Source organism: Balaenoptera acutorostrata, chromosome 5 (genome assembly GCF_949987535.1).
Source record: "Balaenoptera acutorostrata chromosome 5, mBalAcu1.1, whole genome shotgun sequence".
In the NCBI taxonomy this organism is placed as follows: Eukaryota; Metazoa; Chordata; class Mammalia; order Artiodactyla; family Balaenopteridae; genus Balaenoptera; species Balaenoptera acutorostrata.
In genome coordinates this window covers 54,764,714-54,790,630 of record NC_080068.1, presented here as the reverse complement: position 1 = coordinate 54,790,630, position 25,917 = coordinate 54,764,714, and the positions used below count along the sequence as shown (strand labels likewise).

At 38.4% G+C, this 25,917-nt stretch overlaps 2 protein-coding genes across 3 annotated transcripts in view; both read left to right on the top strand.

The window, feature by feature from the left end:
• Positions 1-9,350, top strand: part of MOB1B (MOB kinase activator 1B) — a 66,214-nt gene extending 56,864 nt beyond the window's left edge. Inside the window, exons 5-6 of the mRNA XM_007193575.3 lie at positions 185-348; positions 3,363-9,350. Of these exons, the coding sequence (XP_007193637.1) occupies positions 185-348; positions 3,363-3,440 (242 nt within the window). The 3' untranslated portion in view covers positions 3,441-9,350. The remainder of the gene's footprint in view (positions 1-184; positions 349-3,362) is intronic.
• A 4,972-nt stretch (positions 9,351-14,322) lies between these two features.
• The window catches only part of DCK (deoxycytidine kinase), a 58,388-nt gene continuing 46,793 nt past the window's right edge, over positions 14,323-25,917 (top strand). Inside the window, exons 1-2 of one of the 2 annotated variants that reach the window (XM_007193577.2) lie at positions 14,323-14,714; positions 19,070-19,185. In XM_007193577.2, coding sequence (XP_007193639.1) covers positions 14,624-14,714; positions 19,070-19,185 — 207 coding nt within the window. In that variant the 5' untranslated portion in view covers positions 14,323-14,623. The remainder of the gene's footprint in view (positions 14,715-19,069; positions 19,186-25,917) is intronic. The other variant, XM_007193576.2, reaches the window with a different exon arrangement.

Here is a 25,917-nt window from a genome sequence, read left to right as displayed (position 1 = left end):
AGCATTGAAGTTTATTTTCATTCATGATATGTTGAGAACTTTTGAAAAGTACAATGGGTATTTTAAGTAGTAATTCATAAATACTTCTTATTTTCAGCCTTGTCTTGGTAATTTATATTGCCATTTGCTGATAATGCCTTGTTCTCTTCTTGTTAATAGAGAGGGTTGTTTATCTATTTACTAGGTGTCCCGTTTCCGAAGAATTTCATGTCTGTGGCAAAAACTATACTCAAACGCCTCTTTAGGGTTTATGCTCACATTTATCATCAGCATTTTGACCCTGTGATCCAGCTTCAGGAGGAAGCACATCTCAATACATCTTTCAAGCACTTTATTTTTTTTGTCCAGGTAAGTTGGATTAGGAGATCTTTTTTGCTCAGAAAAAGCAGTTATCTACAGAGTTTTGAGGTAAATACTACATCCATACTGTCAGGATACAATTCGCTATATCTCTCTAGTCTTCATCCCCTTTAATACTTGCCATGATGATAAAGATTGGCCTTTGGTTTCTGAATTCCATTGCAAATCTACAGTGAATCTGAGAGGTCTTACCTTGGATTTGCTTCAGTTAACAGTCCATAATGGAGCCGCTGAATAAAGAACCTGGCTAGTTTGGTAAACATGTAGATGAACTTGGTCTTGAGCACTCCTCCTACTCTTGTTAACCCTCAATTCCTGTCTGCTCTGGATCTTTATTTAGCATACTTTGCCATGGAAATGGACTCTAAATATCATACCTTTTTCCCTCCTATTTAAAACCATATATTCTGAGTAATTTTTTTTTTTTAAAGGAAGGGTCAAGGTTTAATTATCTTCCTTTTTTTAAAAAAAAAATTATTTATTTATTTATTGCTGTGTTGGGTCTTCATTTCTGTGCGAGGGCTTTCTCTAGTTGCGGCAAGCGGGGGCCACTCTTCATCGCGGTGCGCGGGCCTCTCACTATCGCGGCCTTTCTTGTTGCGGAGCACAGGCTCCAGACGCGCAGGCTCAGTAATTGTGGCTCACGGGCCCAGTTGCTCCGCGGCATGTGGGATCTTCCCAGACCAGGGCTCGAACCCGTGTCCCCTGCATTGGCAGGCAGATTCTCAACCACTGCGCCACCAGGGAAGCCCTGAGTAATTTTTGAATTAGGTACTGTCCATTATTCCAAAGGGGAAAAAAATGTCCCAAAGAGTGTTGAAGTTCCAGAGGTCCATTAATTTTTGATCTGAATCCTTAGTTGACCTCCTCTTCCTTCTCTCTTTATTTCTCAGAGAATGGGCCTTAGAGATGTAGACTAAAAAGAGTGAGGCTATTCTTGTCCTGCTTTAATAATTAGAGAAGTAAAAGGTAGGAGTGAAAAAGAGGTAGAAATGCATAAGCTGAGCAGCTGTTTTTTGGTGGAGTTTGGAGAAGGGAGATGGTAGGCAGGAGAAGTCCAAAGCTTGAATCTGTGTTGTTTTTGTATATCTGTGGGCATAAACTTATAAATACCTTTCCCATGCCCCATCTCCACAAAGAAAAAGGTGTTTATTTTCCCTCTATATACACTCCTCATAATGAGGACACACATTTTGTATCTTAATTTCACCTATATAAACAAATTTTAGGAGATAGTAACTTGCCAAAACTGTTGCCCTGAGCAATTATTTTACTATGGTATCCCATCTATAGACACCAATAGAAACAAAATGTTATCCTAAAATTTGCATCTATGCTTTGGTTTAGGCAGAACATGATTGCTTGAGGCTTTAGTGGTTTGGGGGAGGATATTCTCCCACCAGAAGGTTTAGGTTTACCTTACTGTATGATCTTAAAGTACACTGTATCTCCCAACTCCTAGCAAATAGTAAGGGATTGATATGTTGCATTTACCACATCTGAGCCTAGTTACAGCTCGGGACACTGTGACCTTCTTAAAGGTGGGTCCATTAGTTATACAGTATCACCGCTTCTTTGAGTGAAGAGTGGCCTCTGCCCTGGGCCTCACAATTTAGAAGTTCTGCTCTGGCCCTTCCCCATACTCCTCCCCACAGAGTGAGAATTCCATAGGGCCAAGAACATACCTACATAGATCCCTTCTGGTATGTGCTTGGATACCTGAGATTCAGAATTCCCTGCCCACATGGTCTAAAGTGTATTGCCAGGGTTTGCATGGATCTTTTCCTTTGGTCCGTTCTTTTAAGGGAAGGTCATATCTCTGATAGCCAGACCTAAGGGATAGCCAGATGGCAGCTGTTGGTGAGTGTGTGTGGACATTGCTTTTATAAGCCTGTCAGGGTGTCCACACTACTGCATGTGAGACCCATTGAAGTACAGGATGGAGCTGCGGTTTGGTGGATCAGGGAGGTTTGCTGAGGGCCAGGGACTGGCTCTCCTCATGTCACTACTTTCCAGTGTAGACTGAGGAGTCTTAAGAATTCTAAATTTGAATCTGCTTTCCTGGCTACTGTGGTGTGTTTGTTAAGGTAGGAGAATCGAACATATATAACAATATATTAGCTTAATGTAAAATACAGTAACTTAGTCATGTGATGTATATCCATTTGTGCTCTTGGTCCAGACCCCACAAGTCTTAGTGGTAGACTTGCTATTGAATGCCCCTTAATGCCTCTTCCTAGTACTTATTGCAGTGCTTGGCACGTGATGGATGCTAATAAATGAGTGAAATTGTGAGCTCAGAATGCCCCACTGTGGCAGAATATCAAAAGATCAGAAGTATCAACAGCCACTTTTTATTAGCCTTATAATTTATAGTTCAGGGGAAATCTGTTCATAATTGAATTTCAGAATGACAGTGGTAGAACTTCTAAAGAAGCACAATTTAAATCCAGGCTTTCTTATTTGTTCTTTACAGGATTTATTTATCATTTGTGGACTCCACATTATTCATGTTATTCTCATACCACATTATATGGTAGCTCGCAGATACGTTAGTTAATAACATAAACTAACTTTTTTACTCTTCATATAATGCTGAAATTTGCCTGAGATTGTTTTTGATCCCTGCTTGGTTGACTATATCTAAATGGTGCCCTGGTTATTCCTTTTAACAGGAAGCAGCAACTCCCATTTATTGAGCGTTTACTTTGTGCCAGGGATTACATGAAGTGGTTAACATACAGTATCACATTTAGTCCCCGTAATAATCTTATGAGGTAATTTACCCTAATATTATTACAGATGTAAAATATAATATCAGAAGTGGTTAAGTGATTTGCCTAAGACACAGAGGTAGGGAATAGAAAAAATTTTCTTGAAAAAAAGATTTGACTTTTATTTACTTTAAAAGCTAATTTCCAACAAATGTTAATGGAAATCTGATTTGGAGTGAGATGTAAATAATGTGTTTCTGCTATTTCTTCTGCCTTTGTCATACATAGGAATTCAACCTTATTGACAGAAGAGAACTTGCACCACTCCAGGAACTGATTGAAAAACTCACCTCAAAGGACAGATAAAAGGATGCAGATGTGTGCAAATTATTCCTCAAATGAAGCTGTGTGGAGTGTATTTGGATTTTGTTTTATTTTATTTTTATCTTGGTTGTTTTTATGTTAGGTTTGGGGGGCTTGTTTGGGTTCCTTTTTCTTTATTCTGAATAAATGAAACCATATACTATTGCTAGAGGGAGGCAAGAACCATTCTCTATTAATTTGTTAGGGGTAAATTTTGTCTTAGTGGCATACAGTATTTTTTTTAACTTGGGGAATTTTTGATAATACTATATGTTGAAAGAAATGCTTATTGATTGGACTGCTGATGGATGGGGGTTCTCCATTGTGTAAATTGTGGTTGATTTTTGAAGTCCGCAGAAGTCTTATGTTTTTAAGTGCCTTGGCAGGCTCATTTCTGAGGTGCAAAGCACAGACATAGAACTGAACAGGGCTTGAAACAATATTAGGATTACTACCCACGGCACTTACTGATGCATGTTTCAAAATACCTGTTGATAAAAGCCATAGTTTACCTAAATTGGTGATCTCCAGCTTTTACTACATTAAAGAAACACAGTTTGTAAAGGTGTGCATGTAGAGCAAAAAAATTAGTATTTCTTAATTATTTTTGATATTGATAGTAATTCTGTTCAACAGATGCTTAAAGTTCTACAAGCAGGTCTTTTCCATCTCTTGATATCTGTGATATTGAAACTTGAAGATGTTGAAATGTAATACCGATTACATTTTGGCTTCTTTCTACATGTTAGCTGCACTGTAGGTGTAAAAATTCAGGTTATATATAGGTTTGCCATCTTCAGAGATGATGCTGAACTGTGAGGTTTCTTAGCAATTGCCAAATGAGCCATAAATCTGCAGAATCCCCTTCTACTTTGAAGAAGAGGTGATAGGAGTGTGTGTTTGTTTGCAGGGGGTTAGTTTGAATGGTGCGTTATAGATGGGATTAAGTACGGGGAGTCAAGTTCAAGAAAGTCCTTTCTCAAAACTCTTGAATAGAATGGCATGAATATTTTAATCAATATCTTGTAAGCAAAGTCTTAGAGACTTCCTTGTAGGAATCAACTTCCATGAGAAGTTAAAAATAAATTACTAATTTTAGATATAGACATAAACATGGAATTTAAGGACTGTTTGGGGAAATTGATCACTTTACAGCATTTCCATTCAGTGAATGGAGCTGGTGTTTGTCATTTTAAAATGATACAGTACCTTCTTTACTTGTTATAGGCCCAACTTGAAGCATTCTGACTTCTAATTTTTCCACTGTGAAAGGAAATCTTTCTTTGCAGTGATATCAGATAATGAAAGTGCTAAAGTAGTAGTTATTAACTTTTATTTTATTTTTTTGCCATGACTTTCTAGTGAACTATTCCCATAAGTAAAAAGTTCAGAAACTTAGTTTTTAAAATAAATGTTAACATTTTTCACTTCAGTTTTACTCTTGTGAAATATCCATTTTAGACTTCCAGTTTTAATTTTGTCACTTCTGGTAAATCTGTTTCCTTCAGTTAGAAATATATACTCTTCCTTTGTTAGGAACATACCTTTTTCCTTGTAGAATAGAAATCTTACTCTGAAATTGTATAGACTAAAAACAGTAGAAAAGAATCTAAAATGAAATCAGTTTGTTTTTGCCATTAACAAGTAGAATAGTGATACAACTTAATGCCATTACAATTATGATCAGTAGGAACTGCCTTTTTCTCATTTCTAGCAATCATTCTCCAAGTACCAACAGTGGAAAGTAACAGGAGAGCCTGGCAGAGGCAAATATATTGGACATTCATTGGTCATACTTATTTATAAACTGCAATGAGAACTAGCTGATTTCCTTAAAACAAATCTTTTAGTATCCAAATGTATAATATCAGCCACAGTGGGTTGATGCAGAAACAAAATCTGGCATCTAGTGATTTGGGGTCCTATCTATTTAGGAAAATGAAACATATGATTATTCAAATAGTCTTCCAATACTGCATTTGACTTCATATCAACCTAGTAATAAAGGGGTTGCAGAGACAAGTGAAACATTGTTTTTGCTCATTTAAGCCTTGTACAGTAGTACACTGTACAAATGTTATTATAAATTAATGTTTAGTAGTCGGACTTACTTTTCCACTCTATGTAGATAGGAGTTTCTTATCACTGTGCCAGAATCTCAGGTGCCTGCTTCTGAGTATTCCTTTAAACAGAGGTATTGGGAAGTAAGGAAATATGTATGTGTATATATGGTAACAAAGTAGAGACATTCTCCCAGGGAGAGGCCTGGCATTGTGCATGGTGTTACGTGGCTGCAAAGAGGGAAACACCAGAGCATGTGAGAAATAACTGACTTAATACAAAGTTGCTTTGATTCATTTGGTTCCCAGGAGCATTAGTAAGATGCCTTTTATAAACTAAGGATCAAATCTTGGTTTTACAACATAGTTTGCTTATAAATGTCTATTTGATTCTTTCCAGATTTCTTAATTTGTAAATAACCAGGATAATGATTTCCCCCCTGCTCTTCATATAGAGATATAAAGCAGAAGTTGGTTTTCTCATCTGCTGATGAAAGCATAAAATATAAAGTAGTAAGTTAACATAGTATTGTCACAAAGCTTTGGTTAAATGTTGATAGGAAGCAAGTTTTAATAATTCTTTTAAATGGCGGTGTAATGGTGGTGGAGAGAAATTAATAGCAGAGTGATAATCTTTTCATTAGCTGTAGGTGGTGCTCCTGGCTTTCGTTTACTGGCTTGATTATTCTGTTTCCCATAAAAACCATGGCACTAGGCTGCACTAAAACTTTAAGTATGTGTTAGCTGGTAGAGGCTTTGGAGGTCAGTTTACCTTAAATTGAAAGATTTTAGATTGCTATCTCTTCCTACCTTTGTCATTTTTAAATGCTAAATGGTCAGCATAAAATTAAGTAGGAAAAGATATGTTTAGTGTATAATATGTCGCAGACTGAGTTACTGCCTGGCTTATCAGGAAAGATAAAGCACTACAATCTCTTATATTCAGGAATTACAGATAATGTGGATATTTATATTTTACATGTAATCACCACACTGCATTTTATGTATTAGCATTTTCCTTGCTTAGGGGAAAATAGCAAAATGACAGACTTCTTTTATACCTTTGTGTACAACCTCTCTGAGAGAGTTTTTGATAACCACTGAAATGGTAAAATATGTGAGATATGATTATTAAGTTGTAGGACTTCCTTTTAAGATAAATATGTCATACCTTGAACATCTCAAATGAGAGTTGATCTTCAGAGTAGTTTCTTTGGGAGCACTACTTATTCCAGCTATGCTGCAAAGGTGTAATGTTTCTGGAACACTTTCAGAGATGCCTTGAGAATTGGTTTGTGACTATGCAAGAAAATCTGTTTTATCATTTCAGTTGCACCGAAAACTTTTCTGGAAGCTTAATATGACCTTTCTCATTCACGAAAACAACTCTACTTTGGCTGTTTTCTTAGAACTAAACTATTAAGGAAGTTCAAAAGAATATGCCATAGGCTCTGAATTTGCAGAAGAGAATGTTTTGAGCATTGATTTGTAACATCATTTAATAAAAAAATAGTTTCCTGATGTCACTGCTTTGAAGTAGGCAGTATCGTTTGGATGTACAAGTTTTATTTTATTTTTTTAATTTAGTTTAAATACCTTACAGTTAAATATAATAGTTTAAAAAACCAAAGTCTTTTTCTTATTTTCTATTTTTGGTCCATTTCCCTGATCACTTTTGGATTATGTCTTGAGTACTGTAGGGTAGTTTTGATTGAAGATATATTAAAAAAAAAAACGGATCCAATATTTAAGATAGAAGTAGCTTAAGGAAGCAGCAGCCTTTACCTCCATGCCTTTTTTTTTTAAACTTATTTTCACGCAGATGAACAATTTGAATTTCAAGACTGGAGATCATTGTAAAAAATTGGAATACAGTTTATATATTAATTATGCTGAATTTAAATCTGTGTATCACAGTAAAATATTTCAAGTTGTATAATCATTTCATATGTGATTTATAACTTTAACAGTTTGAATGTCTTTTTAAAAGATATGAGACAAGAAGTATATTTGAAAATGTCACTGCATACCAAGAGGAAAACTTAACTTATTTTGAAACTTATCTGGGATATTAAAGAATATACCAATTCCTAGAAACACTATTCTAGATCTATACTTTAAGGACCGCTCCTAAAATGATTTAAATATCAGCGTTTTGTCATAATATTAAGTTGCACCATAGGAATTACAGTTGTTGAGCTATCAGTTTAATGGTATATGAGATAACTGTTTAGAGATAAAGCTATTTCATGATTTATGGAAAAGTTTAATTTTAAGATATAATAACAATTCTGACTGCAGACAATTTGAATTTTTGAGGCTCTCCTAATGGGCTAATTATAGAGAAAAATTCATTTTGAAGGTGTAAAACTGTGCTCCATGTCTGCCATTTGTAGCTGAACTGATACTTAAATTTTGACAAAAGAGAGAAAATACAGATTAAAATACTGAGTACTCTCAGTTTTGCAAGTGTGATACAAATTTCCTTTTCTGCATGTAATACTATACAATAGAAAAATTTGGATTAGAATCCTCAAAGATAGTGAAATCACTGGCCTTTCCAAGCTTATGTTTACTTGTCATCTCCTTCTCCTTGGAGGTAAATTACTTCCTTACTAGTGTTGACTTTCCATATACTCCTCTCTCCCCCATCTCACAACACACACAAACACACACACACACGAAAAACAAAACAGATTGATTATATAGGTCCTCACTGTTAGTGATTCTGAAGTGATTGCTGTCAATACAAAGGTTGCAGCTGAAGTTTTGGATGATACAATTTACATAAGCATTTTTGGTTTGTTTTGGTTGACAGCTATCTTTAAACTACGTCACTGAAGCTGAGATTACTAGAGATATAAATTTAAATCTTTTATTAATATTTAATTTCTGTTATATATTATTAAATTCTTATATGAGCGGGTGTTTCTTACAGGTTTGCACGTTTTCATTTTTATTTTGTTTACTTAATTGTGCAAGTTGTAAAATAGATTCTCGCATTTTCATTTTAAGAACACTTTTCTCCTTAAATTGTTCTGCAGAGATAACTATTTTTAGGAGAAATAGTTTTTTACAGCCACTAAATTGTATTTGTTACTTTTGTACATGCATTACTAGGGTGGTAAGGACACTAATCTTGTGGGGAAAACTTAAATTTGTTTTATTTGAACTTTCCCTTTACATTATTGCTAAAAATTATCTAGGAACAGCATCATGAAATCTAGGTTGAGAGAGAATACAATAAACATGAGAATACTTAAAGTTTTAATAGAATCATTTCTGAGGACAAAACCAGAAGAATACTGCCAGTGCCATAAATGGAAGCGTGAGGCAGCATTCACACTGTGCAACTGTTGCAGAGAATAAGTAAGACAGGATCCTGCTCTAATGGAGATGGACAATTTCTCTCTATTAAAGTAGCTGAATCTAAAACATGAGATGCAACATGGGCGCTATATTGTAAACTGTGCCAAGATTACTCAAATTGTAGTTACTTTTGATCAGACTTCAACTGTTTTATCGTTTTTGTTTTAAAAGGGGATACTGAGGGAATTCCCTGGCAGTTCAGTGGTTAAGACTTGGCGCTTTCACTGCTGGAGGCCCAAGTTCTATCCCTGGTCAGGGAACTAAGATCCCACAAGCCATGTGGTGCGGCAAAAACTAAAAAATAAAAGGGGATACTGAATGTCAGAAAATCTGTAATATGTTTTAATTGAGAGATGTAAATAATGTATACAGACTTGTATGTGACGGGATTGGAAATATTTAAATTCTAGGATTTTTTTTCTTTAAAGGAAGAAAACTGAATGTTTATTTAAAAAAATAATAAATAGTTATGTTTGGCCATGAATCCTGACTTTGCATTACTGTTTATTTTTGCTGTAGGTGTTCCCACACTGCACAGATTCCTAGAGAAAGATTGAAGGTATATGAAATATGTTGAACATTTAAAACTTGTTAGGCATTATTTTTTTATAATGCTCACAACAACCCTGGAAGTTAGTGGCTCAGTGTCTTCTATACTAGAAAACTAAAGTTCAGAAATTATAGAAGTCACTGATTAGGACCAGGGTTTGAAAACCCAAATATGCTTGACCTTGAGGCCAGTGGTTTTGTTTATTTTCTTTAAATATACTATTACCATGAGAATAGTTAGCAAAATAATTATTTATTCACCTTTCCATTAAGCTTTTATCTAATATTTTGTCTTCCTTACAGACCATTAAAGAAAAAACAGTATGGGAGAATCCTCATTTTACCCTGATACCTAAGTTCCAAAAGGAAATGTGTATTTTAGAGTATTCTTAGAGTATGATTATTTAGAGGTATTTATGTTTAGAGGAAATTGTGTTTAGACCATTAGGTTGAGAATATTTTGATGGTAGTAGCCGTAGTTGCCCAGTGTCACTAATTGGTATTTGAGATGAAGACTAGGAGTAGAAAATGCTAGTCCATGCCGATGTGGACTGTGTCTGCATGCTTCAATAAAAAATACCTTGTTATTACGCATACATAGTGCGTACAAAGCACCTACTGTATGTAAAGAAATATACACGTATAAAAATTAACTGTTTTGATAATTAGGTTCATTTGCCTCTAATGTACTGAATTTATATGGTTCTTTACTATATAATATTGTATGGAATGATGCATTTTGGTAACAAAGGTTCTAAATTATTTCTTTAATGCTTAAACAGCCATGCTTCATAGATACTGTTACGAACAGCATAATGATTACAGTGTCATGTTTTCTTTTTTTTTTTTATAAATTTATTTATTTATTTATTTATTTTTGGCTGTGTTGGGTCTTCGTTTCTGTGCGAGGGCTTTCTCTAGTTGTGGCAAGCGGGGGCCACTCTGATCACGGTGCGCGGGTCTCTCACTATTGCGGCCTCTCTTGCTGCGGAGCACAGGCTCCAGATGTGCAGGCTTAGTAGTTGTGGCTCACGGGCCCGATTGCTCCGCGGCATGTGGGATCCTCCCAGACCAGGGCTCGAGCCCGTGTCCCCTGCATTGGCAGGCAGACTCTCAACCACTGCGCCACCAGGGAAGCCCGATGTTTTCTTGATGACTGAAGTTCACCTTTGCAAGCATGCAGCAAAATATAGGTTCCTTTGCTAAGGAGCTATATAGGGCTGCTGGCTTGCTCCTATGCCCTGCTGTCGCACTTCAGATTTGCTGGAAGCACTCTGACTCCCAATCTTGCTGTTATGATGGCTTCTGCATCCTTCCGTTTTCTAGGCAGTAATGAAGGTTGCAAGGAGAAATTTATAAGCAAGTTTATTAAGTTGATAAACATCCTTTTACAGAAGTTGTTGGGTTGGTGTACACAAATGCAGGGGCCGTGTAACCACTACTTATCAATGTTCAAGACCTCTTATTTTTTCTGCCTTTGTTCTCATTTTCTCAGTTGGTTTAGAGTTTATTTATTTATTTGGCTGTGCTGGGTCTTAGTTGCGGTAAGTGGAAATTTTTTTTTTTTTTAGTTGCGTATGCGGGCTCTTATTTGGGGCATGCGGGATCTAGTTCCCTGACCAGGGATCGAACCCGCGCCCCCTGCATTGGGAGCTCGGAGTCTTAACGAGTGGACCACCAGGGAAATCCCTAGAGTTTTCTTAATAAACTTGTATGTTATCAGGAGACCCTGTCTCATTCTTTAGTTGTACCATCGTTCCCGCTGGAGAAAAGGAATTCCTAAATTGAAGGAGTAGTAAAATTTCTGGCAAGGAAGGGTTAAGATGGTAGCATGCTCACACCTGATTGAGTGCTCTAATACAGAGGTCCCCAGCCTTTTTGGCACCAGGGACCGGTTTTGTGGAAGACAATATTTCCACGGACAGGGGGCGGGGGGGAGCGGGGGTGGGGTTCAGGCGGTAATGCGAGCAATGGGGAGTGATGGGGAGTGGCAGATGAAGCTTCACTCGCGCACCTGCCATTCACCTCCTGCTGTGCAGCTGGGTTCCTAACGGGGGGTTGGGGACCCCTGCTCTAATACCCTGTATTTTATCTGTAATTCCAAAATCTGAAACGCTCAGAAAACAAAGTATTTTCTTGAATTCACTGCAAACTTAACCTGATCTAAGGTTAATAGTCTTTATTCTACTTAATGTGAAAACATGTTTCACTGCAAAATGTTAGTGTACTTAACACTTCTGCAGGAGGGTGAGGAATGGTTACATAATATATGTGGTATATAACTATATTTCTTTTCTAAATTCCAAAATTTAAAAAAAAAATTTATTTACTTGGTTGTGCCGGGTCTTAGTTGCGGCACGTAGGCTCCTTAGTTGTGGCAGGTGGGCTCCCTAGTTGTGGCAGGCGGGCTCAGTTGTGGCATGCGAACTCTTAGTTGTGGCATGCATGTGGGATCTAGTTCCCCGAACAAGGATCGAACCCAAGGCCCCTGCATTGGGAGCGCGGAGTCTTATCCACTGCGCCACCAGGGAAGTCCCATAAATTCCAAAATTTTAAAAATTCTGAAACAGAGTTGACTACAAGAGTTTCAGATAAGGGACTGTGGACAAAAATCAGGGAGGTACTTTTGAGAGTGCTTTTCTCTAGTCTCTTGTGTTATCCACTGGTTATGCAGCATAATGGGAAATTATGCTGAAATTGATGTCAAAAGAGCTAGGTTTCCTGTTTCCCCATTTGTATTTTTGAGGTACACTCTTCAGCTTGGAGGAACTCACGTTCTCACAGCCAGACACTGGCAGAACTGGGATTTGAAACCAGTCTTTAATTTTCCAGTGCTTAAACTCTCAATCACTGCACTATACAAGTACTTCTTTTGTGGTTTTTGTTTTTGTTTAGTTGTTTTTTGTTTGGTTTGGTTTGGTGGAGGGGGAACCACACTTGGAGATTTCTAATCCTCAACCCCAAACATCTTTGTCAGATCCATATGGGACTTACTGAGTTCCACTTTCCTCCTGTTGAAGGTCTCAGAGACTTACCTTGCCTTATTCCTCTCTCAGTAGCTGCCAAAACCCTTACCATTGCATGTTTTTTTCCCCCAAGTTTGGGTGTGGAATATAATACCTAGTAGCAGGAATTCCCTGGCGGTCCAGTGGTTAGGACTTCGAGCTTCCACTGCTGGGGGCCTGGGCTTGATCCCTGGTTGGGGAACTAAGATCCCGCAATCTGCTCAGTGGGACCAAAAAACAAAACAAAACAAAACAAAAACCTAGTAGCTTCCCCAGCTTCCTTGCCATCCCCATGACAAGTATTCAGGCCTTTTTCATTTCAAGCATCCTGCTACTAATTACTATGGGGATAAACAAAAGTAATATACATAAAATACTACCATAATGAAATAGGGAATTTACAAAAAATGATTTTTTCTGTTTTCATCTTAGAGTTCCCCATGGAATCACATTTTGATTTCTGCCTTTTATTTATGAGAACAGATTCACCATTTACCCCCTCCTTCTTACTCCACCTTTTGATGCATTTCAGGTCTGATGTTGGTTGTAAGGTAGAAAAGAATAATAGGGCCTTTGGTTTATGTAGACAATTTGAACTTGGGAACTTGTAGATTGGGGAGTGGCCTGTTTACTAGGTCTTTATCATGATTAAAAATGAATTCCTCTGGGCGTTTCTACACTACATTTGTCCCCAGCTAGATGAGTCATCTAGCAGAGGACGTGGCACATAAGTAGGCATTCAGAAATTCAACATACATTTGTTAACTATGTGCTAGGTGTAGGGTATGCAAATTTAATTAGGCTTATAGTTATGCTGAACAGAAACCTACCCAGTGTGGTAAATTCACAGCATTGTAGGGCAGAGAAATTTTCCCTCTTTAGGTGCTGGTCTAATAATTAAATTGACATAAGACTAACAGGAGAAAAACATTTAATTACATACGGGAGCCCCATAAAAATGTAAGACTCAATGAAATGACTAAAGCAGGAAGCTTTTATATTTTTTAGACAAAGAAACAAATTTGTGATGAACTGACAAGACGAAGGGGTTTGGGCCTGGTGTAGTAAATTGTTGAAGCAGTAACAAGTTTTATTTATCCAGCCTTCTCTGCCCTAAATTCTCAGTCTCTGGCGATAGGATGCCTTCTACCCTCCTGATACAGGGAAGGTAACTTTTATATGGGAGAGTTAGCCCCTGCCTTCAGGAGGAACAAAGGACGGTCAGAGTGTCCTTATTTAATTCAAAATAATATCCAAAGTGGCAAATTTGGGGGTGGCACTTTCTGCTCCCCTTCAGCATAGACGGGGCATCCAAATCAGGATATGAGAGATCAGAAAAGGCTTCCTGTGGTGTGGCATCTGAATACTTCAATTCCCATCCCGGTTCCACTCACACTGACTTAGAGACTTTCAACATCCCTCCTCAGTGCCTGTTTCCTCACTGATAAATGGGGCTAATGGTAGGATCTCTGGCACTTGATTGCTAGTTAACCAATGAAAAACGTTCAAAATAATGTCTGGCACACAGTAAGACTGCAATACATTCCCAGCGCCACCCGGCCTGATGATAGCCTCCAGGCTGAGAACACAGGGTAATCCGTTTGGTTTTTCTACTACTCACTGCCTCACCCCTGACAAGTTCAAAGTTTCAAGTCCAACCAATTCGGTCCAGACGCTCAGAACCCACAAACCTCACGGGACAAGCGAGTTCCCCAAAGCCCGGCCCACTCCTGGTGACGAGGGCAGGTGGCGCCCTCTACCCTCGAGCCCCACCCTCGAGCCCCTTTCGACCTTGGGCACCCGCCCGGGTTCCCGGAAGATCCCCCTGCCACCGCCTCCTGGGCTGAGGTGCGCCTGCGCGCGCGCGGCCCCGCCCCTCCTCCCCCGCTCCCCGTGACCCTTCGTGCTGGGCGCGCACGCAGGGGCCCCGCGCGGGGCGGGCGCCGGCGGAGGGGCCCAGGAGGGATTGCAGGTTTAGGGGAAGGCGGGGGCGTGGCTTCCCCGCTGGGCGGGCGGCCACTTCACAGTCCCGCCTCCGTCGGCAGCTGCATCCGCGCGCCAAAATCAAACCCGGGTACCCGCCGGCCAGAGAGCCTGCAGTTCAAGGCGAGCTCCGCGGCGGTGTCGGCCTCCGCAGCGCACACCTTTGGCCACCTCCCAGCCCTCCCTGCCCGACGCGCTTGGGGCCGCCACAAGACGAGGCATGGCCACCCCACCCAAGAGGAGCTGCCCATCTCCCGCAGCCAGCCCTGAGGGGACCCGCATCAAGAAAATTTCCATCGAAGGGAACATCGGTAAGGAGCCTCGGGAAGTGTTGGTCCCAAAGCAGGGGTAGTCGCGGCAGCGGCGGCTGAAGCGCCCCTTCGCTTCATCCCTGGTGCTCCTCATTGAGGGCTTTCCTCCCAGCCTGCTCCTGTGCTTGCAGACGCGCCCTCAAACTCCCCAGCCCCCGAAAGCACCCTTCTCTTGCCTCTCCAGCTTCCCTCCCGTGCCACGAGGGTGTTCGTGACCCCTGGGCGTCAGGCGGCGGGCCTAGGCCTGCGGGCTTTGTGAGGCGCGCTTGGGGTCCCTTTCATCCTCTTTGTTTGGATCGCGCAAAGGGAAGGGTTTTGTTTTTGCGGTGTGTGGTGTTTTTTTTTGGATGTGTCTGTATGTCAGTTCTTGAGGTACAATATACATAAGTTAAAGGATCCCTTTTTAGGTATACCCCTCTATGAGGTTTGACAAACATACAATGTTTTGCTACCACCAAGATCAAGACTCAGAACATTTCCATCCCTGCAGAAAGTTCCCTCTTGCTTCTTTGTAGTCAAGTCTCCTCTCCATTCCTATCCCCTGGCAAGCAGTGATCTGATTTCTATTCCTCTAAGTTTTGCCTTTTTCAGAATGTCATATAAATGGATTCATAGAGTATGTAGCCTTTTGTGTCTTGCTTCTCTAGTTTAGCATAATGCTTTTACATTTATTCATGTTGCTTGTTATCTGTGGTTTGTTCTTTTTTGTTTCTGAGTAGTATTCCACTGCACGGATATACCACAGTTTCTCTCTCCCAATTGTGGACATTTGGATTGTTTCCAGTATTTAGATTATGAATAAAACTGCTGTAAACATTCAAGTACAAGGAAAGAATTTTTAAATGATCTTAGCAGAAGGAGTTCCTCACTCCCTACCCAACATCCAAGTAAACATTGTGTTATGATTCAAAGACCACTGCTGTTTCTGTTCTTAACCCAGATGTCATTTTGAAAGATACATGAGAACTTCCGATTTTTCTCTATTTCCTACCACAGGAAACCTATGCCTGGTATTTCCTGTTTTGATAGGATTTTGGTTTTTTTTGGTTCCAAGTTAGGTACTGGCCATTCATGCATACAGCAGATTTTAATTCTTACCATGCTCAAAGCACTTGTACTTCTTTAAAAAAGCAAGGCAAACAGGTGCTTTAGCAGCATTCCAAGGAATAGAAAAAGCTGAACACACCCTCAAAGAGGACATCTTGTTTCATTGCTCCAATATTAAGGCACCAGTGGGAAAGATCCATGTAATAGACTCTCATTTCTTCTTAGCTGGATAAGTTCTTTGAAGGTGAATGTTTACTAGTATGATTCCTCACAGCTACTTATTGGATATAGAAGACCATGTATAAAGACAGGAGAAAGTAGATGAACAAAATCTTTTCAAAAGTAAATTTGAATGAACAACCTCTCAGATCTATACCACAATCCCTTCCCTTTTCCTAAATCCACTGAAGCAATGTATCATATCTGGAAATTTACTTCCTTCCAAGCATCTTTAATGTTCTCAGCACCTAAAATAATTTCCTAATATGTCACCCCCTCTCCAGTTTCTCAGAATTCTTCCAGAGCAGTCTTTATGTATACAAATGTGATTGTGTTATCCCTTGCTTAAAATTCTCTGACCTCCCCATTACCTACACTGGAAGGAGTTGCAAACTGATGGCCTGCATTTACACAAATTTGGCCTGCCCAAATTTGAAAAAAAATTTTTAATTAGTTGCTAGCATTTACAAATGTTGAGATTTCCCATAAACATCTAGATTCTTGGCTTCTCTTGAAAAATCTGAAGATCTGGTAGCACTGTGTTTCTGTAAGAGCACCATTTGCTCTTTAGATGAGATATGTCACTTACCACTTAACTGTTTTCCCTGACACTGCAGCTTTGTCATTTGCTGTTTATTAATGCTCTTATACTGTTGTTCATGTGCCCTCCGCCTTATTTGCCAGACCCAAATAAGCTATATATGTACAAATTGCTAATCTGTGTATAGAAGACTATTTCATGATTCCTCTATTTTCTAGAACTTGAATTTTTAACTGGTCATTTTCATTTCATACTCATGTAACTTGTTTTCTCATGTTCTCTAACTAAAATACTCTCTTATGTTAGATTTTGGAGTCCTTACCTACTTCTCATCTTAATGGTCTGTATAGAATGATTATTGGCATCATTATGCCTACTTGGCATTAATAATTTTGTTAGGTCCCATGACTTTTTAAAGTATTAACATCAGTGTCCTTGGTTCTTGTTCTCCTTTGCCTTCCTAGAATTTTAATTTATTAATTAGCTTATTTTCAAGACCCCCATTTCCTCCCCAAAAGTTAAGGAACTGGATATTAGTCTGATTGGGAACTGCAGGTAACTATTTTTACACTGCTTGAACTAAAGAGTAATTTTAGAGAGTAACTGTTATTACTCAAAATTTCAGAGTATGACCACATGAACTTTTTCTGTTGGTAAGCAGTATCAGAGGAAAGCTGAATGCTCTAGCCTTAAGTGCTTTCAGACTCTAGCTGATGGCTGGTGTTTTAATGTGTTCCTTGGGTGCTCTTTCCGAACATCATGTTTTCTTTCCTTCCTCCATCTCGCTCAGTAAATGTCTAGTGAACGTTTTATATGCTTCCATTCATTTCTTCTAAATGCCTTACAGTTTCTGTGCTTACCCTCTTCACATGAAATCTGTGGTCCACCAGTGTTTCTCCTATGATTAAACCTCATGGTCATCTAGTTTATCCTTAAAAGTCTTTTGCCTGTCCTCTGGTGATAATATGACTTTCGTGTTTTGCTTCTCAACTGTTCTCTCTGTGTTACCTTCTGATTGACCCTCCCTCTTTTTTTTTTTTCTTTCTTTTCTATCGACCTATGTAACGTTTTAGGTTTAATTATAGTTCTTCAAGTCAAAGGTAAGTTCTTTTTGCCCTCTTTGGACCCAGTTTATAAGGAAGAGGAAGCTTTGCTTCAGTTGCTTTTTTTAAATATGTTTATCTATGTGCGTGTGCATTTGTATTCATATATTTGGAGAGGGAGAGAAAACATCATGCTGACCAGAGATGACTAATATAATCACATTTGGTGACTTCAGATAGGAAGGGTGTGGTGGTCATTAAGAGTATTGTTACACCCTGTCAAATTCTAGGTCAAGACCTTCCCTACTATTAAATTGAATGAATTCCCAGATAATTTTAAAATAGTGAATATAATGTCTTGGTTACACCCAAACTGTTTTCTTTTTTTCCTTCTAGATATCTCAGAAACTAGTGAATGATCAGGGAGAAGTAAAGTCTATACAACTTTTTTTTTTTTTTAAAGAATTTGATAGAGTGCACAGAACCATAAAAGTGAAGCAGAAAAAACATGGCTATTGCTTGTAGGAAGTGTTTTGCAAAAATATTTTTATAACTTCTGTTAGCCATAGTGTCGTATGATAATTAGTGTCATATAATAATAATCATATTATTTCCCATCCTAAAACTCTGGGAATTGGATGCTTTTTTTTTTTCTGGCCACGCTGCTTGGCTTGTTGAATCTTAGTTCCCCGACCAGGGATTGAACCCTGGCCCTCAGCAGTGAGAGCTCAGAGTCCTAACTACTGGACCACCAGGGAGTTCCCTGGATGCATCTTTATATTAATTTTGTGGTTTATTTGGTTGTTTCTAGATTGGTTTTAGATAGGAAAAACCTGAGTTTGTTTGTAAACTGAACGAATAGAGCCAGTAGAGAGGAAAATTTTGAAAATGCAAGAGCCTGGAATGACTGTCACTGTTGTGGTAGTTTACTTATTTATCACAGCAGTTTCCATGAGGAGGGTATTATTATTATAGTCTCCATTGTATTATGAGGAAACAGACTCTGAGAGGTTCAGTGACTTGCCCAAAATTACATACCTAATTAAGTGGGAGAATAGCCTTAACCACTTGCCACAGTTATCTCTGTTTTGTTAAGGAAAGTAAGTCTAGGACTAGAATTTTTACTTTTTTTTTTTTTTTTTTTTTTGGCCGCGCCGAGCAGCTTGTGGGATCTTAGTTCCCCGACCAGGGATGGGACCCATCACCCCTGTGGAAGTGCGGAGTTCTAATCACTGGACCTCCAGGGAATTCCCTAGAATTTTAAAAATTCTGTTCCATGGCTTTGGTAAACTAAAAACAGTAACAAACAAATGAGCTTAATACAGGTGGGCAGGGATCCTTTTACTTTTCATTTAAAAGAAGTCTAAAAGAGAAAGTTTAGAAAATCGAATGCTTTTATTTTTTGTATTGTTTGCTAATACAAATTTTGTAAACGCCGATGGCTGTCTTGGCTTTCTTTTCCTGATAAATTTCCTTCCTCAGTTTCACTTTTCCTCTCACAACAGCTGCTGGGAAGTCAACATTTGTGAATATCCTTAAACAAGTCTGTGAGGATTGGGAAGTGGTTCCTGAACCTGTTGCCAGGTGGTGCAATGTTCAAAGTGCTCAGGATGAATTTGAGGTATGAAAATAAACTTTATTTAATAAAATAAAAATTTTTGATTTAGAGAACAGTTGTATTCTTGCATTTTTGTTTGTTTGTTTTCCTTTTGCAATAAAACCTTCAAATATAGGGCTTCCCTGGTGGCGCAGTGGTTAAGAATCCGCCTGCCAGTGCAGGGGACACGGGTTCGAGCCCTGGTCCGGGAAGATCCCACGTGCCGCGGAGCAACGAAGCCCGTGCGCCACAACTACTGCGCCTGCGCTCTGGAGCCCTCAAGCCACAACTACTGAGCCTGCGTGCCACAACTACTGAAGCCCATGTGCCTAGAGCCTGTGCTCCGCAGCAAGAGAAGCCACCGCGATGAGAAGCCCGCACACTGCAATGAAGAGTAGCCCGCGCTCACCACAACTAGAGAAAGCCTGTACACAGCAACGAAGACCTAACGCAGCCAAAAATAAATAAATTAATTAATTAATTTTAAAAAAACAACAGCAAACTTTCAAATATAGCTCTAAGTCCGTATCTTCATTTGGGCAGTAGTTACGTGGAAGTGTATATATATGTATATATAACACGCATTGAACTATGCACTTAAGATTATGCACTCCATTGCATCTAAGTAGAATTTTAAAAGTTTTTAAAAATTAATTAAAACGTTTTTAAAAAATCTAATTGTAAGTTAAATTTCTTGTGTGGCTTTTTACATTTTGTTTAAAAATAAGTAAATAAGAAAAGCAAAAACAGCTACCCAATAGCTGAATTTTACTAGTTTATTTTTCAGGACTTTTGCTTTAGAGACAGCCATTATTTTTGTACTTTCATCCTTGTCAGACTTTCACCCTGGACACAAGTTTCAATTTCCCAGAACTTTCCATCCTACGTTGCAAATGAGAAAGAGGGCATAATCGTTAAATTCCATTCTTTACAACAAACTTTATTGTATGTGTATGAAGAAGAGAGATCTCATTGCTAAGATTTTTGTTTCTGGAGAAATGAGAATTGAAATTGAAAGCAGCATAGCAGAAATGGAAAAATGGAAATGTGTGCTAGAAACTTACTTTGTTAGGTCTGAGGAGGACAGAGAGGTTTTGAAAAAGTGTAATTTTAAAAGTTTAGCTGTTGGTCTAGGGAATCTAGGAATAATAATTGAATATTTAAAATGTAAATCGTATACACAAGGAGGAGTCACCAGCCAAGATACTCTGCAGACTTTGAGGACATTGGTTTTGAATAACCAAAAGTATTTTCTCATATACCTGTTTGCCAAACATAGTTAACTTTAGGTCTGGGACCCAGCTCACTACACCCCAATCCTTTGAATAATCTAGGACTAAACCCTGAAGGGACTTCCTTCCCATATGGACTCCATCTTCTTAAGAAATTGATATTTCAGTCTGGTCTTTGAGGAAGGGCAGAGTTAGCCTTGAGTAGAGTTTTAAAGTGGGTAAATTTATTTGCTTCTTTCAACATTTTTTATTGACATATGATATAACTATAGAAAAGTATATAAACCTATGTACAGTTTAAAGAACAGTTTGAAGGCTAACATCTTTGTAACCATCACCCAGGTCAAGAAATAGACCATTACTTTCTCATTCAAGAAGTCCCTGTTTGTTCTTCTCAGGTCACAGTATCTCCTTCCCAAGGGTAATAACTCCGCTAGGAGTAATCACTCATATAAAATAATTCTTGTGATAATAATTTTTCTGCTTTCTAAAAAGAATTTGATGTACATGAACATATCTCTAAGAAATATAATGTTTTGTCTGTTTTTTAATGTTATATAAATGAAATCATCTGTCTGCATTCCTTTTCCTCTTGCTTATTTTGCTTAATAAGTTTGTGAAATTTGTCTGTATTGTTGCATGCAGCTATAGCTTGTGCATTTTCATTGCCATATGGTATTCAATTGTATTCATATATCACGGTTTGTTCATTCTATACCTTTGATCAGTTTTTGAGCGGTTCCTAGTTTAGTTGCTGTAAAAACAGCCCCGTTAGGAATATGAATCCTGGTGTACACATGCAAGAGTTTCTCTTGGAATAAGAAGTAAAATTACTGGGTGGTGGGTACGTGTATGATGCCTATTTTTCTGAAGCGGTTTTACCAGTTTACATTCCCCACAGTGTACTGAAGCTGTCACTGGTCCACCCCTTTTCCAATATTTAGTATTGTCCAGCTTCCTAAATTTTATCATTCTGTTGAACATTTAATATCTTTTATGTTTTTAATTTATATTTCCCTGATTGCTAATGAGATGGTGCTCCTTTAACTAATTAATTTATTTGCCATTTGGATTTCTTTTGTAAAGTCCCTTTTCAGGTCCTTTTGCCCATTTTCCTTCGGATCTTCTGTCTTCCCTCACCCTGCATTTTTACCTCTTAAAGTATGTCTTGTGGCCTCTTTCAAAGTGCCCTATTCAAGTTTGCTTACATTTAGAAATGAGAGACCTGTGTTCTAAAAATAATCTTTCTCCCCCTCATTTCTGGGGTCAACTGTCAGTGCAGTCATTCTCAGGGGTTAGGTACAAAGAAGCCAAATTAAACCAATGTGAGAAATACAGAAGGAACTTTTTCATTGGGGGGAATGTTAGACTAGATTGGATTAGGTGACCTTCATTTAAGGTCCATTCTAGTTTTAACATCATAGCTTCTAACTCATATTAAACATGTATAACTGGTTTGTTGGCACATTAAATGTTTCTGCCTCTCAGTGTACCTTACTTTTTTTTTTTTTTTTTTTGGCGCACTGCACAGCTTAGTTCCCCGACCGCCAAGGATTGAACCCGTGCCTCCTGCAATGGAAGCGCAGAGTCCTCACCACTGGACCGCCAGGGAATTCCCAGTGTACCTTATATTAAGCAAGCACACAGGAACATATATAAAAACCATAATGTCAAAAATTTTAATTTGCAGAGAGAAATGTAATTATCAGATTCATTGATATAGGTCAGCCCATTCTCTATATAGGCCCAGTAGAAGGAACTTATAAGATCTCAAGGATTTGGGGTGCTTTTTCAAACAACAAACAATCCCTTGGGAATTTAAATATATGGATGCCTCCTGGTTAAAAATGACTGCCCTAGTGAATCACTGTTAGTGTTAGGAGTGTATTGAACCCTTTAGTTGTGTTGGAGAGGAGAGGTTGAAAACATTGCATTAATATACATGGGAAGACAATTTATAATAAGAAGGTTGTCCATTAAGCTTAGAATCAGAGCTCAGGGGAATTAGTTATATTATCTTAATGACTGATGTCATCAGACTAAGATGCATTGATGTATCTGTCTCTGTTTTAAGAATTGGCTTCTTGGATCTGATATTCATGTTTATGGGCTGGAGCATTTTCTTCCTGTGTACTAGAGTCAAAATTCCAAACTTTCTTTATAACTACCAGGCAAGTGAACCTACTATTATTGTTAACATATACTTTAATTAACATATACTTCATCAGTTTCCTGTAATCCAGTCATGTCTCCACCATGTTACAATTTGGTAACCTTCACTGGATTTTGTATATTTGTGTACATTCTTGGAGGATAGTTTTATTTTTGTGTGTGTATTGAAGGCTACTATGTTGTTAATCCTCTCTACTTAGGTGGAGTTTCAGATTGTGGGGATAGTATTTTGGGGATAAGGTAGTGGAGTGTGAGGGTAGTAATGAGTGGGTGGGTTCTCAGTATCTTTGGATATTTTCTTTTTTTTTCCTGGACCTCAAGAAATGGAATTTCTTCCCTCATCCTGGGGCCCTTCTTTCCCAGACCCATCCCTGACCTATTCCTTGGGATTATAGTGTGAACCACTATCCAAATCTAAGCTTTCTTAGCATGCTGTCAATAGTGAGAAGTAGACTGTCTTCAGACCCACCTCTGGTAAGGCCAGTCCTACTTCGAATGTTCTCCATTTAATCACACTTCTTGGCAGTAGCACTGGGATCGGAAGATTTGGTCTGCTGGTACCTTTGATCTCTTCCCCAGTCAGTAATTTAATTTGCACCTGCATGTTTAGCTGGTTTTGTTTTTTACCTGCCACCTAGTGGCTGAAATGTTGCTATACTATCGATGAGCTTCCACCAATTTTAGCAAAATAAAGAAGGAGAAAGTACCTAGAAAGATTATGTAGTCTCCTCTCCCTTCTCCTCCCATGGTAAGATTATCTTTAAATCATATGACCCAGATGATTATCAGTCTTTGTATTAAGGATTTATTTCAAATAACAAAGTGCTTTATTTGGTGATTTATGTTATTATTTAGGCCCAAAGCTTTGATTTAATTGCTTTCTTTTAGCTTATTTTTTGAGGTCTACAGACTGTTAGGAAGATATTTTTAGTCTGTTTCTCTCAGTGAGCTGAATTCTTTTGGGAGATCTTTGTTATTTATTGTGAAATGCTATTTTACTTTTATCTAACACTTCTTACCACTAAGAAGACACTGAAAAATTAGTAACTCTGTGAAAGAAGGGATAAGATTTACTTATCTGTGAAACAACAGCATATTTTTTGGTAAGTCATTCTTTTCTTTTTATTTAATTTTTATCTTTGTCTGCATTGGGTCTTCGTTACTGCTCGCGGGCTTTCTCTAGTTATGGTGAGCAGGGGCTACTCTTCATTATGGTGCGTGGGCTTCTCATTGTGGTGGCTTCTCGTTGCGGGAGCACAGGCTTCAGTAGTTGTGGTCCGCGGGCTCTAGAGCACAGGCTCAGTAGTTGTGGTGCATTCGTAGCCACTGCGCCACCAAGGAAGTCCGTATCAGGTAAATTTAAGGTAATACTTGCTGCTATAGTAAAGTCTCTGGTTTAAGATGATAAAATTTCATTTCTCAGGCAGTGTACAGTACAATATGGTATTGAGTGGATGGCATACCATGCTGTCACTCAGAGACCCAGGCCCTTTCTATGTGTGGCTCATCTAACCTCTAGGACAGTGCTTCAAACTTCAGTGTTCATTAGAGTCACCTGGAGGACTTGTTAAAACAAAGACGTGGCCCTCATCCCCAGTTTCTGATTTAATAGGTCTGGCAGTGGGGTGTTGAAAATGTGCATTTCTCTCAAGTTCCCAAGTGATGTTGATGCTGCTGTTATGGGGATCATACTTTGGTACCCCTGCCCTGGAGTTGAAGTTGAAAACCGCTGCTCTAGGGCCTTGGTGTCTTTTGCTTCCAGTTGATGAATAAAGAAAGAATCATCACTTTTGAGAGGTTTTTATGGGTCCAGCCTGGACATGGTAAACATTGCTTGTGCCCTACTTCCACTGGCTAGAACTGAGTCTTGTGGCTATAGTTAATTACAAGGGAGACTGGGAAATAAAGCCTAGCTGTGTGTCCAGGAAGAAAAACAACCTGGTTTTAGGGAACACATAGTAGTATCTGTCACACGCAATTTCTAAATAGAGTACTTTAAATATATTTGTTAATGTAACTTAAACTCAAAAGTGCCATGTTTAATTAATTAATGTGGAAGTTGTTGAAGTTTATTTTAAAGTTAATGGGTGGGCTTCCCTGGTGGCGCAGTGGTTGAGAATCTGCCTGCCAATGCAGGGGACACGGGTTCGAGCCCTGGTCTGGGAAGATCCCACATGCCGCGGAGCAACTAGGCCCGTGAGCCACAACTACTGAGCCTGCGCTCTGGAGCCTGTGCTCCGCAACAAGAGAGGCCACGATGGTGAGAGGCCTGCGCACCGCGATGAAGAGTGGCCTCCACTTGCCGCAACTAGGGAAAGCCCTCGCACAGAAACGAAGACCCAACACAGCCAAAAATAAATAAATAAATAAATTAATTAATTAAAGTTAATGGATTATTTTAGGGAATTCTCTGGTGGTCCAAGTGGTTAGGACTCCGCTCTTCCATTGCAGGGGGCACGGATCCCTAGTCAGGGAACTAAGATCCCACAAGCCGTGGGGTGCAGCCAAAAACAAAACAAAACAAAATAAAGTTGATGGTTATTTTGGTAATAGGTATTTGTGCACCAAAGACAACCTGAAATAGTAAGCCCAGATAATGATAAAGACAAAAAATTGTTTTTCATGGTTAGTTTTATTTATAAAAATAACTCAGATGTATTTTCACTAGTGAATTTGTATTTATGTTATTAGTGAATTCTCTATTGTATAATTATGTAAAGTTATCCATGTCTAAGATAAAATTATTAAGATACAGAACACCAGCACCAGTTAATTATCCACATAGTATTTGAATATCTCCCTTCAAGAAATCAAATTAAGTATTACTTTATAGATATAACTTCAGTATTTAATAGCAGATCAACATTTTGGAAAGAATATGGCTTTATTGTCAGTCTTAGGCTTGAATCCTAGTTTTGCTGCTTACCAGATATATTGATATTAATGAGTTATTCAACCTTTTTGAGCCCCACTTTTAATATTTATAAAATAGTGTCAGTAATGACTATTTCATAGGGTTGAGATAATGTATGTAAAACTTTTCATGTAGTCCCTGGCATAAAATAGATAATAAACAGTAGGTATTATTATAATTATCATTAAAATTGAAGTATATTTTCTTAATGAAGGGATATTTTGTGTAATGAACTTACTAGTTCTTCAACGAAAATTCTTTATTTTCTAAATCTAAGACATAAAAAAATAAACTTTTAAGAAAACTTAAATATGGCCTTTGTGTTCACATTCCTAAGCACATTCTTTTTTGAAAATATGCTAAGTAAGCTACAGATAATGCAACCAGGGATAGAGCAGACTAATCCAAGACTTAAATTTTGTGTTTTGAATTAACATT